Source organism: Cyrtonyx montezumae, unplaced genomic scaffold, assembly GCF_038088225.1.
Source record: "Cyrtonyx montezumae isolate F1298 unplaced genomic scaffold, pur_monq_1.0 scaffold_10, whole genome shotgun sequence".
Lineage (NCBI taxonomy): Eukaryota > Metazoa > Chordata > Aves > Galliformes > Odontophoridae > Cyrtonyx > Cyrtonyx montezumae.
This window is the reverse complement of record NW_027071826.1, coordinates 47,808,699-47,822,718: the sequence shown is the minus strand read 5'-3', so window position 1 is coordinate 47,822,718 and position 14,020 is coordinate 47,808,699. Positions and strand designations below refer to the sequence as shown.

Here is a 14,020-nt window from a genome sequence, read left to right as displayed (position 1 = left end):
CTTATGGGCAAGTGAGAACATACAACAATTACAGGAGCCAGAGCTATCAAGCACTTTTACAGTCACATCTCCTGTCATATGAGCACGTTTTGGGGTGCAGAACTGGTCAGAGTGCTGCCTTGCTCGGTGATACAGCTTGGTAGCTGGTCTGGAGGGAAAAGGAAGGGATCCCAAAGCTCCACTGAGTACAAACCGAGTGCTCCTACAGAGTGCCAGAGCTTTTGGCTTCAGAAGCTTTAGATTTTTAAGAGTGTTGAATGAAAACATGCTCATGTCCTCAAATTTTATTTTAAAAAAGCTTTTGTCTTCTGTCTTCAGTCTATGTATTTAAGCATGCATTGATTTCCATCTAAAAACAAAGCTATTTATGAGCTAAACATTTGCTTATACTAAAACTAACCACAGTGTCTCTTCCCCTTGGTCTGTGCACCTGCAGGGTAGTGCCACTCTCGGTGCCACCCAAACCACAGTGCAGGCAGAGGCTCAGGGAGAGCTCACTTCTTGCTTGGCATTAATGCAGGCACTGCGTGGAATGGGAACACATAGTGAGTATTTGTGGCACTGACAGCATTTAGAGAAATATTTCACATGACTCTTGAGCTGGAGGGCCTAAGCAGTTGTGTGTTAATACTGTCTTCACTGCCTTTGGAGAATTCGTGATCTCAACAGCAAGGGCTGCTTAACCCAACTGCTTCCCAACCATGTGGTGTTATAACTGAGGCAGAGAAATACCATCTCCTGCAACACACCATGCCAGAGCTGAGTGTTAGCACTCATTCTCATGATCAAGTTTGCTTTACACCACGCAATGTCACAAAGTACAGCTTCGTGTGCAAACATCTACTTTCACATTACAAAAAGCCACATCTATTATGAACCACATCAAGAAGTTGCAAGTAAACATCCAGCTGCAGTGCTACATGTTCTGCCACCACAAGCAGTCAACAAGAGTTTTTACAGCATGGCCATGTATGGCAGTAGTAAAGAAAGCAAATGGATGGTGACAGCAGCCCCACACTTAGCAGCATCACCTCTGTGATGGAGCCAGCTGTACGGAGCCAACATGTGCACTGAGTGCCACATCCACAGGCTGCCCCTCACTGCCAGGAGGCTTGCTTCCCCTGGAGCCAGGGGCACGTGTTGGAGCCACGCAGACCTTAGATCGCTGGGAAGCAGGCGTTGTGTTTTCTCCCCCAGCGTTCAGATACACAGGATGTTAAAGCAGCTCCTAAAATAGTTCTTCACACACGACTTCAGCAGCAGACAAACATCACTAAAAGGAAACAGCACTTTGTTCAGCCATTATTTCTCTGAAGGGCTGGATGCTGGGGCAAAACCCATTCTCCCCAATGAAGAGCCTTTCTCAGGAAACTACAGGTGCAGTATTTTGTTGTTCAAAGCACAGGGCTTCAAATACCAACCTAGCAAGAGATGCTGTGATAGCACAGACCAAGACAGCTGTCCCCTCCGGTTCTACCATCTAAAGCTTTTGCAGATGCAGCTCTGCTTAAGTGGTTAGCAAATTAATACTGCAAAGAGGGCTTTAACATCAAAATGCATCCAATATAGTGGTGGACACCCTGTAAACATACAGAATTTAAGACCACCAAGAGAACTCCAAATCCTACCATCCTCCTTTTTACATCCTTCCCCAGCCTTGGGTTGAAAGAAACCCCAAGGATCATCAAGTTCCAACTCCCTGGCCACAGGCAGGGCCACCAATCTCCAGATCTGGTACTAGACCAGGCTGCCTAGGGCCCTATCCAAGCTGGTCTTGAACACCTCCAAGAATAGAGCATCCACAGCCTCTCCGGGCAGCCAATTCCAGCACCTCACCATTCTCTCTGTAAATAATACCCCCCTAACATCCAATCAGGAAAAATCCCTTAGAGAGAGCCATATAGTATAGGAACAGGTTGCCCTGGGGAGTGATGGAGTCATTGTCCCTGAAGGCATTTGAGAAAAGGGTCAATGTGGTACTTAGGGATACAGGTTAGTGGGCATGATGGGGAAGGGTTGGCAGTTGGACTTAGAAAATCTTAGTGATCTCTTTCAAATTTAACAATTCTATGAACCTCAGGGAGAACATCAGCATGGTGGAGATGTGAAAACCTTCCAAGGAGGGCATTTTTAGTATTGCTTTCACAGATGCCCTAAAGCTCACCACCTACATAATGGCCTTTCTTTTCTGCCGACTGCAATTACTCTCCTACACGCTTCATTTTAGTAACTGCCTCAACCCAGACATAACATGGCAGAGGCACTACTAGTTTACCTAGGACAAACCTCAGATGAATTCAAGCATTGTTAAGTATTTTTCTATTCACACTCCTTTGCAACATCAAAGCTTTGTGTACTTGGACACACCTGAATCCTTTTTCCTAGTGGCTTTCCTCATTAAGAGGCAGACAACAAAAACTACAGTCACACACACACTTGCACCAAACTGCAAGGACAGCTCTTTACAAAGCATCCCTTTAATAGATACAATTATTCTCTCTAGCACAATTCTGAACATAAGCAGGCTAACTAGCTTTCAGGTTCTACAGGGAAATAAAAGATGCACATCATCAAAAAAAGTAAAGCATTTAGCATTCTCACACACATACTGTATCCACATTAACCCACACGTAAGATTGGTGGGCTTTTGGATATTTAGGCTCGTAAAAAGCAGAGAAGCTTAAAAATAAAGGATTCAAATACATACTCAGATACTTCAGTTTTACAACACTACTAGGTTAGTCAAAATTTGTTCTGGGGGTTTCCAGCAAGGTGGTTTCCCTTCTGTCCCCTCACGCTCTCATTCTGACAAAAATTTACATAAGTTCTCAAATAAATCTGTTTTCTAAATTTATGAACTGCTCTCAGCCCAAATGGAGCAGACAGGGCACATGATTCACTCATTTGCATTGGAGGATACATGCCAAGCTCTCTGTATCGCATTCCTTTAGGGGCAGCAGTGAAGGAGAAAAGCATTGCTAAGTGGAAAACACAGGTGTGAGCATTGTGAATACAGGTCACTCAAAGTTTCAGTAAACATATAAGCTAAGCCACAAAGACAGTTCTTCACAACAAGAAAAGCAAGGCAGGACGACAAGGGCTTATTAAAGATAAACTTGATTGTGCTAGTCGTATTTCTTTGCTTAAGACAAATTGGTTCCGCTACCTGCTGTACTGAATCTCCAGTTTAATGCTAACTTGTAATCAAACTTGAATGGAATAAGGTATCTTCTTCAGGATAGATTCTGTGAGCGGATAACACCAAAAAGAAAAGGCAGTGATTTGTTCATAATTGAGGTACTTTTCCTTTAAAAAAAAAAAGTTACTTTAACTGATATACCATAACTCAGTATCAGAGCAGATAACAAGCAAGCTCAGGAAAGAAGATACTGGTATGAATCCAGCACAGAAAGACTTCTACAGGAGTTTCTACAAGTAAGATCCTTTTTGCTCATTATCCTAAGACAATAAATTAAACCTGCACTACTGCACGCTGCAGTCAGCTCCATTACACTGTTTCAGCCTCGTTGTTTGGCAGGTCCCACTAGGTTTTCCAGGAGGGAAGCTCCCACTTTTGAAGCATAACCTCTTCCCAGTTGCTTTTCAGCCCCTTTCAAAGCAATTCATACATTCCCCACCTCACTCTGCACGCTGCAGTCCAAGCAGCAGTTGGTGCTGCAGTGCAGAAAGCACAGCAAGAGAAGAATTTGCTATCTTGAGCAAGGTGCATGACGACAATCCAGGACTTTCTGTAGTGTACAATGGAGCAATCATAAAATCACCAAGCAAAACCATTTGGAACAAAGCAAGTTCAGTTATTCCATCTTGAGCAAGTTCATATTCACAGGAACTGAGCTAAATTACTCCAGCTCTACTCCTACCATGTCCAGAAGGGAGGCACCTGTACCACACTACTCAGGTTTGCAGCATGCTGCAGTCCCCCAATACTGAACCAGTTCAGCAGCACTTGGAGAAGTACTTTTACATGCATCTTCTCAGAAAGGGCTCAGAACACCTCACTCTGAAGAAAAAGTTGTCCCTCATTAAAAAAAAAAAAAACAACAACAAAAACAGCAAATTACTTATACAGAAAACTCCAAATTCAAATAACAACATGCAGTTCTCCTCCTGATCGCATACAGGCATGCACAATCAAATATGGCCTTAAATAAGTAGGAATTGTCATTATTTCATCATCTTCTCAAACAAGAACTCACATAAATGCTCTGATTAAATGCATACAGAGGCAGGAACACAGCAAAGGCAGTCTTGAATGTGTGAGCAGTGTGCTTTAATTTTTTAATTAATTTTTAATTTTTTAATTATTTAAAAAAAATTAAATCTTTAATTTCTCTACTTAGAGAAGGTTTTAGAATGCAGAAGGGTTGATCAGTTGTTTTTGTTGGTTCTCTTTGGTTTTTAGAAGAAAAAAGAAAAACCATACTCTACTGCTATTTCCGCTCCCATATTCTACCGAGCAGTGATCTTGTGGTAAAAGCATTCAGCGAAGAGAAAACAGAGCGTGGAATGCACAAGCAGCCAACCCTCTGCACCCAAACCACAGGAAAGCACATTAGTTTCTCTCGTTTTTGTAGATTAAAAACAGGTTCTTCAACTTCATCATACTTAAGATAATGGACTATTCAGCGTTACTCAGACTTCCAGTAGCCACCAGTGAAGTCTCAGGACAGCCAGTCCATCAGTAGACAGGGAAAGCTTCAGGTCACCTTATCTTCTTGTTGGTTAACTCTTCCTTAGCTCATTTGGATAGAACCTTACCTCTCAGCATAACATTACTGCACAGAGCCCTGCAGCCATCAGCTAATGGCAAAACCAACACTAAGTTGCACACATGGGCAGAACAGATACCATCAATTAAAGGCCTTCTTTCAGCATTAGAAAATATGTCGATCTAAACCCGAAGCAAGACTGTGCTAGTATGATGTTGTTGATGCTGTTCTGAGTTGCAACAAAGTTCTCTCTGAATGTGTTCTGGCCCCAACAGGTCTGAGTGCTTCAGGTTTAGGAAATGATCGTCAGACTCCGAAGGCTGAGGCAAGAGGTAGGAGCTGAAGCCATTCATCTTCTGCAGGCAGGCTGAGCTCTTTCTGTCAGATCACTGCCACTTCTCCTCGCACAGGACATCACTGCATAAGATGCAGCGCTGCTGGTTATTCTCTTAAGAGTATTTGTAAATTGAAAATAAAAACAAGCAAGAAAACCAAAGTGCATTTTTGTCTCAGACTACAAAAGCCCTTAAAGCATGAGCAAAATCCCTGCCTTTGCATGAACTAAGCTGGATTTTAAGATCCTAAGTCACCACTACATTGAATTCATCCTACACATAGCAGATTATTTGCAAACTCTGCTCCAAGCAAATGATTTGATCATCAGTTTCCTTTCCCAGAGAAGGTTCCTGAAGCACAAGTCTAAAAATTCACAGTGCCCCACAACACAAGGCAAAGCAGCTATGGAGGAGGGGAAGCCACTATTAAAAATGTGAGGAATGCAACCTACTTAGAGAAAGGCAGATAATGTCGGGAGAAAGGAGGCGACTGCTAAGGTTTAAGGCTCTTTTCCCACACAATCCCACCAACACAGATAGTGGGTAACATCCCCCTAGCAGAAGCAGAGATGCCTTAAATCACCTCACTGAAGCCCTGCTTTCACATAATGCTTAAAGCCAAAGCAAGCTCAGGACGTGGAAACGAGCAGCCCAGTGCCCTCCCAACAATGCCTTCTGCAGCACGCCTCCAGCTGATCACCCCTCCAATAATCCAGGTACAGAACACAGCTTCAAAGTTTAACTTTTACAGCATAAAGCCACCTAGAGAAACACTTGAACTATATATGAGCTAGTACGAAGGTTCAGCATGTCTCCTCTCTTAGTTTAAGAGGGACATTTCAGGGCTGGGAGAAGCTAGGAGCAGGAGACCTGAGCCAACAGCAAGCACTGCCACTTGGCTGCAGACAGCTAAGATGCAGCACTGGGAGCAGCAAGTTCTGACTGCTGCATCCTTTCACCTGGGTGAGAGAACACTCCACTTGCAGAAACAACAACCACCTGTCCCTGAATAGACAGAAATGAGAAACATTTCCACTGTTTGGAACTTCTCATTTTAGTGCTCTTACACTGCTTACATGCTAAGGATGACTTTGGCTTCACACGGGCTCACCTTCCAACTTGAGGGCCTGGGAGTCATTCATTTCAGCGCAGAGCCTACAGACTCCTCTGCTGGACACAACAGCGCACAAGAAGAGTGCATTTCCAGGGAATTTTGAAGACCAACAGCTAGAAACAATCCTAAGCAGCAATTGAAAATGCAAAACAAGTATGAAAAACACCCTGATAATTGTTTTGCCGTGTCACACAAAGCTGAAATACCTTTAAATACAGCACCACTGTTTATTTTGCTAATGCAAACATACTGGCAGGAACTAGCAGAAGAAAACCTTACACACATTTCTAACAGCATCCGCTCCTTCAGCACAGCACAGACACAAGTCCATTATCAGCAACTACTTCTTCTGCATGATTACGAAGAAACTTCTTAGAAGGAAAGACAAACACCGAAATACTACCAGGAGCACACAATTTAGAAACACCCCACTGCATGCTGCCACAATCCCATTTGTTTCCCTTGCACAGAGTAAGCCTAATAGCAGAAGAAAATTAACAGATCGCTTTTCCATCCACAGATGCCAGATTCTTCACACTGACTTATCACTGGCATCCTACCACTTCCATGGTCCACTTGCCACATAAAAAGCAAATATTCAGATTTGCTTACAGGTTTACAGATATCTGTCTGCTTAAGTTAGGAATACTGAAGATGCTCTGCAGAATGATATGAGGGAGTGTGTTTTGCCAGCAGAACCCTAAAGTAACTACAATTATTTAAAGTTTCACCCTTTTCTGGCAAATACAACTGGTGACAGTTGTTCAATCGCTACAGTCGCAGAACAGCAATAGATAACTTCCCCTTAAGTTTCAGGGAAGATTTTTTGGCTTGAGCTAAGGAAGGTGACAGGCATTACAGTCACAAACACATACACCTAAGGTTCATCTGCTGAGAAAGAAAGCTTTGTATAGACCTTCTGCATAAAAATCTTTTGAACTATAGCACTTGGACATGTCAGAGTGAATACAAAGTTAATGATTAACATACACTAGTGTCAGCAGCTTAATGCTTTCTCTCTCCTATGCTGAAAGGGGCTCTGCTGCATACTCCCTTCCCACTCAGGTGGGAGAGCCCTCCTGCACCCACACCCCCACAGATGACAACACACTGCTCTGATGGAGCCGACAAGACGCTATGGGTCTGGGTACACTCACACAGCTGTCAGACGGAGCTGAATGCAAGCAGAGTAACTGATCTCTGCTAGAAACATCACCCAGTTATTTTTAACTCTGAGGGCTTTGGGAGTTGCAGAGAACTCGGGGAGCTCCTTCTCTTCTTGAATTTTGGCTGCTGCTCCCACCACCCTAGGTATGGCTCCATGTCCCTGCCTCCATCCCTGCTCCATGCACATCACCCAACCAACCCTGGGGGCAGTTGTGCCATACGTCAGCACACTAAGTTACACAAAGTCTAGCAATAACCTGCCCTTATCCAGGATCTCAGCCTGTAACCAGAGCTCACAGCACTACCCCGTGTAATGAGAGAAGAGTGGTACAACCCTCCCAGCACCACCCAGCTCAGCACAAGCCCCACAGCTTTTCCTCCACCTGCGGCAGATCTGAAGCTGTGAGTTCACCTCAATGCCAGGCAGTGCTGCACAATGCTCCATTCGTTGCTAGATAAACACAGGAATACATGACCTTCCCTCACCCAGCCAGGAGAAGCCCTTGTGCCACATTCCACCCCAACCCTCTTGAAGGCAATGCACCTGTACCAACAGTGGTTTCACCCTTATGGCAGCTCCACCTAGAAGCAGCCCCGCTCACCAAGGAGTGCACAGTGACTTTGGCACAGACAGCGGTATGTGACCAGCTCACAGCATACACACAGTGAGTCAACATGAAGAAAAGGCAAAGCGGAGAGCTTAAGTAAATATCCTTTTTGCCTGCTACCTACTTGAAAGTTATAAAGAGAGAAAAGAGACTTCCTCTCATATTACCTGTTCCCCCCCCCCCCCTCCCCCCGAGGGGCTTAGATGCTATTTTGGACACAAGCTGCAACAGCACCAAAGCTGTGAGACATAACGACAACAGCAAAGAACATGAGATAAAAAAGAAAGTGCAGAAAAAAAATTCTTCAAGATCATAGGGCATGTATCACTTCGGAAAGAAAAACACAGCTCAAGGCTAGCAGGGAGGGCCTCACTCACTGCTCATACAGGAACAGCTCACCTACAAGGCAGCTCCCCACACCTGCAGTAACAGGTTACCACTTCTATCCATCATCATTTTAAAACAAAACTCCAGCAACCGTGTACGGGTGTCAACTTTAACTAAGCTACCTGATTGGGATACCCATTCACTCCATCTCCTCCAATAAAGGTTTGTCTAGAGTGATACAAGTTACATCCACACATACTGGGACGAGTCATACACAAAGCATGAGGGGAAGGTCAAGAGGTGAGGAGCAATGACAAATCGGATTTCAGCTGGGGTTGGTTTTATGTACTTCTTGAAACAGGACACATTGGTAAAAAGTGCTCACTTGTGTCCATAACCACTGTTAGAACGTAACAGCCAGGTAGAAGCAGCACAAGACTACTAAAGCAGCTGGATAAGCAGTGCAAGGAGTGAGGACTGACTCACTAGTGTCACACAGGTCTAGACCTGAGAAGACACTAAATTCAGGAAGGTGTGCACAACTCCAGCTTCCTACCAGCTAGTCACTTAAAGCTGACAGTTATCTTACAGCACTTCAAGGAGCAAAGATACAGCATTTCCAGTGCTGGTAACGTTATCAGTAAACACTGCCAAGTTCTGTAAACACAAGGCATCCTGAAGCAGAACATCTCTGCCTTTCAAAATCCTCAGTGCTCACAGCAGCCGCACTGCAGCCTGGAGCACAGTCTGGAGCTCCAGCTGAGGCCGGGACACTCTCACATGGCTGGGGCACAGGGCTCTGTGCCAGGGCTGCTGTTCACCCTGTGAGCACAAAGGGCACCCAGTCAGGGAGCCACGCCAGCACTCCTGGTGCAAGTGGCACTGGAAGGACTCAGATAACCAACAGCACATCAGTACTGACTTACTGTGCAAGTGACTGCTGCAAGGGGCTGCTGCTCGGCAAGGTGCTTTAAGTTACCTCAAAGGAATTTCACTTTGGGAAAGGAGCGTGCCCAACTCTGAATGCAGATCACTTATTAGTGAGTTTCTTTTGTCATGTCCCTTCTAAGTACATCAATGCACAATGTCCCTGTTGGGTAGGTTACAACACACTGTACCACTGCAGAGGCCCAGAGTCACAGCGAGTGCCTTGCAGCCACCTCTGTGCTGAGGGACTGCAGCACTCAGCCCCACCAAGAAACAGCACCGGGCTATCACACCAAATTCTCAGCAGCTCTTGGTACACTTTCAACCCTTTTCTGCCTGCTAGTTAGGCCAGCAGTTAACTACTTCAGTTGCCAGGCTGCGGATCTACAACTGAGCAATACAAACCTTTTTTTGGTGGCAGCACTCTGGAAAGCGCAGAGCGAGAGTTCAGGTTTCACAAGAAGAGAAACAACCGGCCCTTATTTTTCCAGGTGACTGCATCACGAGAGCTTTGTTTGCATTAGGATTTTCATTTCCCACCTTCTCCCAACACACACACACGCCACCTTTAACCTCAGTAGATGCCAACACGAAGTCGCTCATTGCCCTGAACCGCATTTTGCCACCTAGCATTACACCACACTGCTCACTGCAAAACAACCCTGCTGTTTACCACAATGTGAGCATGCAGTTGCAACATAGCCCTGTGTGAATCCACAGCCTGGAATCCCTGGCATTTTATTCCTTGGATTTTTTTATAGGCTCACTCGAGGAACATTTTTTGTCCGTCAGCAGCAGTTCATCCTAATACCCAGGAACAAAAGGGGCCTATACCCTCAAGCACAGCACATACAGGTGGCACAGGATGGTTAGACACTAGGACCTGTCCAAGCCCCACTGTGGACACTAGCTGCATTTCAGTTGTTGCTTTTCCTTCTGCTTTACTATACTGTTCCAGACCCTCACCGTAAAATTGAGAACAATGCCATTTTTCCACCCAACAACTCCATCAGAAAAGAGATACACTGAGTTAACCCACCTCCAGTTGTATTTCTAATAGTGAAAGTTAATGTTCTGCTGAAAACTGCAGTTTGGAAGAGGAAAAGCGTATCTGGACAGCTGCTCACCCCCCAGTGTGTGAGCCCTATATGCTTGCTTTCAGAGCAATGCCTGGTATTAGCTATCTACCTCCAATTTGCTCTGCTTTCTTGTTCAGCAAAGCGGCCAGCTCAGCTCCAATCAGAACTGGTTACTGACAGCTGGAAGAGCAGTAGGAAATTTATTGTTATTATTGCAAATTTTCACTTGTAAATACAGCACGAAGACAGTATGCACACACACAAAGAAACAATCACTGGATCCCCACATACAATTTTATATTGCACAAGTTGTTCCAGCAGCCTAAAACACATTCACGCATCACCACATTTAGCATGAAGCTGACTGACAAGCTGAGCTCAGCCACACCGAAGGAACTGCATCCAGTCAACACCACCTCAAGCTTTTCAAACCAACACATTCTCAGGAGATATTCACCCTTAGGTATTCATCCTCAGGAGCCACTGGAGGCTGCTCAGCATGCAAATGCAAAAAAGCCCTTCAGTATTACTATAAGGAAGAACAATACGACAAACAATTCTAACAATTCTGACCAAAGGCACCCACAGCTTTGCAGAGCAGATATTCGGGTGCACAGAATGTCAGTGGTGTTCCTGCTGAGTGCTGCTGAAACTAGCAGCACAGCATTCTGTCTAACCAAAAAAAGCATGAAGTAAATGGCAACTGCAGGCTAAGAAGTATGCAGAGGGTGATTAAGTATTTGCGAGGCTGCACTCCCTTTGAGCGAGGAAACCTGAATATTACAAAGGGCTGAGTTAGAAGGGAATGTGGGGTATTTTGTGACAGACCTCTGCAAGACAGCTGGAGAGGAGCTATTGCAGCAACAGCTGTGTGCCTCGTACGGCTTGCGCTCCCAAATGCCTCAGCTGCCTGCAAAAAAGGCTTCTGCCTCTTTTGAGATCTCAGCATGATGGATTATTTGTTTATTTTTTAACTAAGAGTAGAAATGCTTAGCTCCAGCGCTTAGTTTTAAAAGACTGAGGCATGAAGTTGAACTACCATTGACCGGGGCTTTCCTAAGGTTTATGGCTGTGGCAATCACAACTTGTCCGCTTCCTGTCCTAACAGCGCACAGACTGGACAGCAGAAAGTTCATATATCACATCCTGATTTAGAGGAAATGATTGTGAATTTCCAGGATGAAATCCCGTCCCACCAGCACTAATACCAAGCTCTGTTTATCTCCCCAGAGGAAGGGCCAAGAGGCACATGCCAGTCACCGCTCACCAACAGCCTTCACCCCACAGCTTCTCCAAGAGCAAGAGGAACTTCTGAACAGCTCACATGCAGTGGAAGAGCTTTGGCTGTGGGACCAAAGCAGCATTGTTTCGGCAGCATTGTTTCAGATTTGAGCATAACCACTATGAGGAACCGACAGTCTCATGCAGGATGCTGCACTCAGACCAGGAGGCTCTGGTACCACTACAAGGCCCAGCCCCACCACGTCACCACCACAGGCACTGAGCGAGGCAGGAGGGATGTGCTGGGCAGGCAGACCCCAGGGTTGGCGACAGTGAGCCACCCAACTGGTTCTGCCTGCAGCCTTGGTTCCTCTTCATTCATTTCACCGCACACGAGGAAACCGTTTCCTCTTTTCAGATACAGATCCTCCTTTACACCTCCAAAAGAGGCAGTGCACTTGGGGGCACATGCTTTCCCACAGCAGATGAGCACAACAGCCCTGTTCACCTGGAAGCCACCAGCAGCCCTGAAGCATGAGTAACTGTCTGAAGCACTGACTGGAAGTTAAGCACAGCGCTACAAGCAAACAAGTCCAAGGGAGAACTACTCACTAATAAGAAGAAACATTCCTCCTTAAGAACTTGGGAACTGAGAGGGTGACAACCACACTTTATCACAAGCAATAGAGAAGCAAAACAGAGCTGAAATCCCTCACTGACATCAAGTCCTGACGCACGGCCAAAGCTAGCGCTGAGCCATGTTGTAGTGAGGCAATGACAAGTCTGCCACTTAATCCTGAGAAATTCCAGCAATGAAGCATGTGACTCGCTTGTAATCAATTTTAAAACAATCTAGAGAAGTTTCTACACAGTCCTAAAAGGAAAACAACATGTTTGGCAATACACTCACCATGCAGAAAGGACAGTGGTGGCTGCATGGCATCAGGCACACTTGATAACACCACAAGGACTAAGAGCTTGAGAGAATACTGTAGCCAAAAAACAACACATCAAGGTTTATTTTCTATTGTCCATAGCAATGTCGTAAGTATAGAACACACACAACACCAGTCCCTAAGGCACCTGAGGCTCTGCACAGAGGGTCTTTATTCCCCAGTTACTTCTTGAGTAATTCAGAGGCCAAGTTTTCTGCTGAAGATCCCTTAGCAGTGGCAAGATTTCACATCGAGATAAAGCAGCTGAGAGGGCAAAACAATGCAGATAGTGTAATTCAAGCCGACAATAAGTTGCTTTGGAAAAATCACCCTCAACAAATCAGCTCAGCCCCACAGTGATGTTCTGACACCGCTCTTTTAAAGGAAAACACTTCTTTTTCATCTAATAACGTGAAGAGATCTTCACACACGACAAAGCAGATGCGGTTCCTCGCACAGCCAAAACTTTTACACCCGTATGGGTGCAGCTTGAGCTTAAAGTTTCCATAGGAGCGCCTGCAGGAATCAGCACAGCGCTCCGCAGAACCCTTCCCGCCTTTAACACAAGCGGCAGCGCCAGACCCGACGCCACAGCCGCACTGAGCGGCGCTTCCCAGGACGGCAGCAGCGGAGAGCCGTCCTCCAGCCCAGCAGCAGGTAAGCCACGCGGGTACGGAGCTTTCTACGAGCCGCAGAGCGGCACCGAGGCAGCCGTGCCGCGCTGCCCGGAGGGACGCGCTTCGCACGCCGGCGCCGCCCTACCCGAGCGCCGCGGGCAGCGCCAGGCCGGAGGCGGCCGCCCGTTCCCTCCCGCAGCGCTTTCCCGGGGGGGCCCTCAAGGTCACGCCGCCGCCTCCCGCCGACAGTACCGGGCGCCTCCGGGCCTTTCTCCCCCCCCCTCAGGCCCCGGCGCCGCGGCCGGGCGGAGCGGAACCACCCAGGCGCCGCCAGAGGGGCCGCCCCGGCGCCGCGCCTCACCTGGATGAACTGGATGGTGAGCGCCGACTTGCCCACGCCGCCGCCGCCCACCACCACCAGCCGGTACTTCTCCTGCCCCGGGCCGTCCCTGCAGCCCGCGGCCATGGGGGAGCCGGGGCCAGCCGAGCGCGGCAGCGCCGCCAGGTCCGGCGCCTCCCCGCCCGCCGCCGCCGCCTTCCTTCCCTTCCCTGTCCTCCGCTGCCCGGCCCCGGGCCCCCGCCGCTCACGAAGCGCTCCGCCGGCACAGCGCGGCTAACGGAGAGGAGAGCGGCACAAGCGAGCGGAGCGAACGGAGCACCGCCCGCCCCCACAGCTACAATGGCCGCCGGGGGGCGGGGCCGCGTCATCAGCCATGCTAATGAGCGCGAATATATGCATGAGGAGGGCGTGGTCTCGGCACGGCGGGACAGCTCCGCTCTCCTCTGTCCGGAGTTTGGTTTTGTCTGGGGTCTGTTTGTCTGCTTTTAATAACAATTGCAGCGACGAGCTGTCAGCACAGCGACCAGAGCGTCGCTGAGCTCCAAGAACCCAGCAATCCCTCTGTGCGAACTGCTGCGGCGGGGTGTCGGGTTCCCTCGGTCTGAGGACACGCAGCAGTG

At 47.3% G+C, this 14,020-nt stretch overlaps 1 protein-coding gene across 3 annotated transcripts in view; it reads right to left on the bottom strand.

Moving 5' to 3' along the window:
- Positions 1 to 13,712, bottom strand: part of RRAS2 (RAS related 2) — a 34,141-nt gene extending 20,429 nt beyond the window's left edge. The window contains exon 1 of one of the 3 annotated variants that reach the window (XM_065755282.1): positions 13,422 to 13,712. In XM_065755282.1, coding sequence (XP_065611354.1) covers positions 13,422 to 13,526 — 105 coding nt within the window. In that variant the 5' untranslated portion in view covers positions 13,527 to 13,712. Of the gene's footprint in view, positions 1 to 12,120; positions 12,142 to 12,418; positions 12,479 to 13,421 lie in introns of those variants that run through there. The other 2 variants (XM_065755283.1, XM_065755284.1) reach the window with 2 other exon arrangements.
- Positions 13,713 to 14,020: the final 308 nt, after the last annotated feature.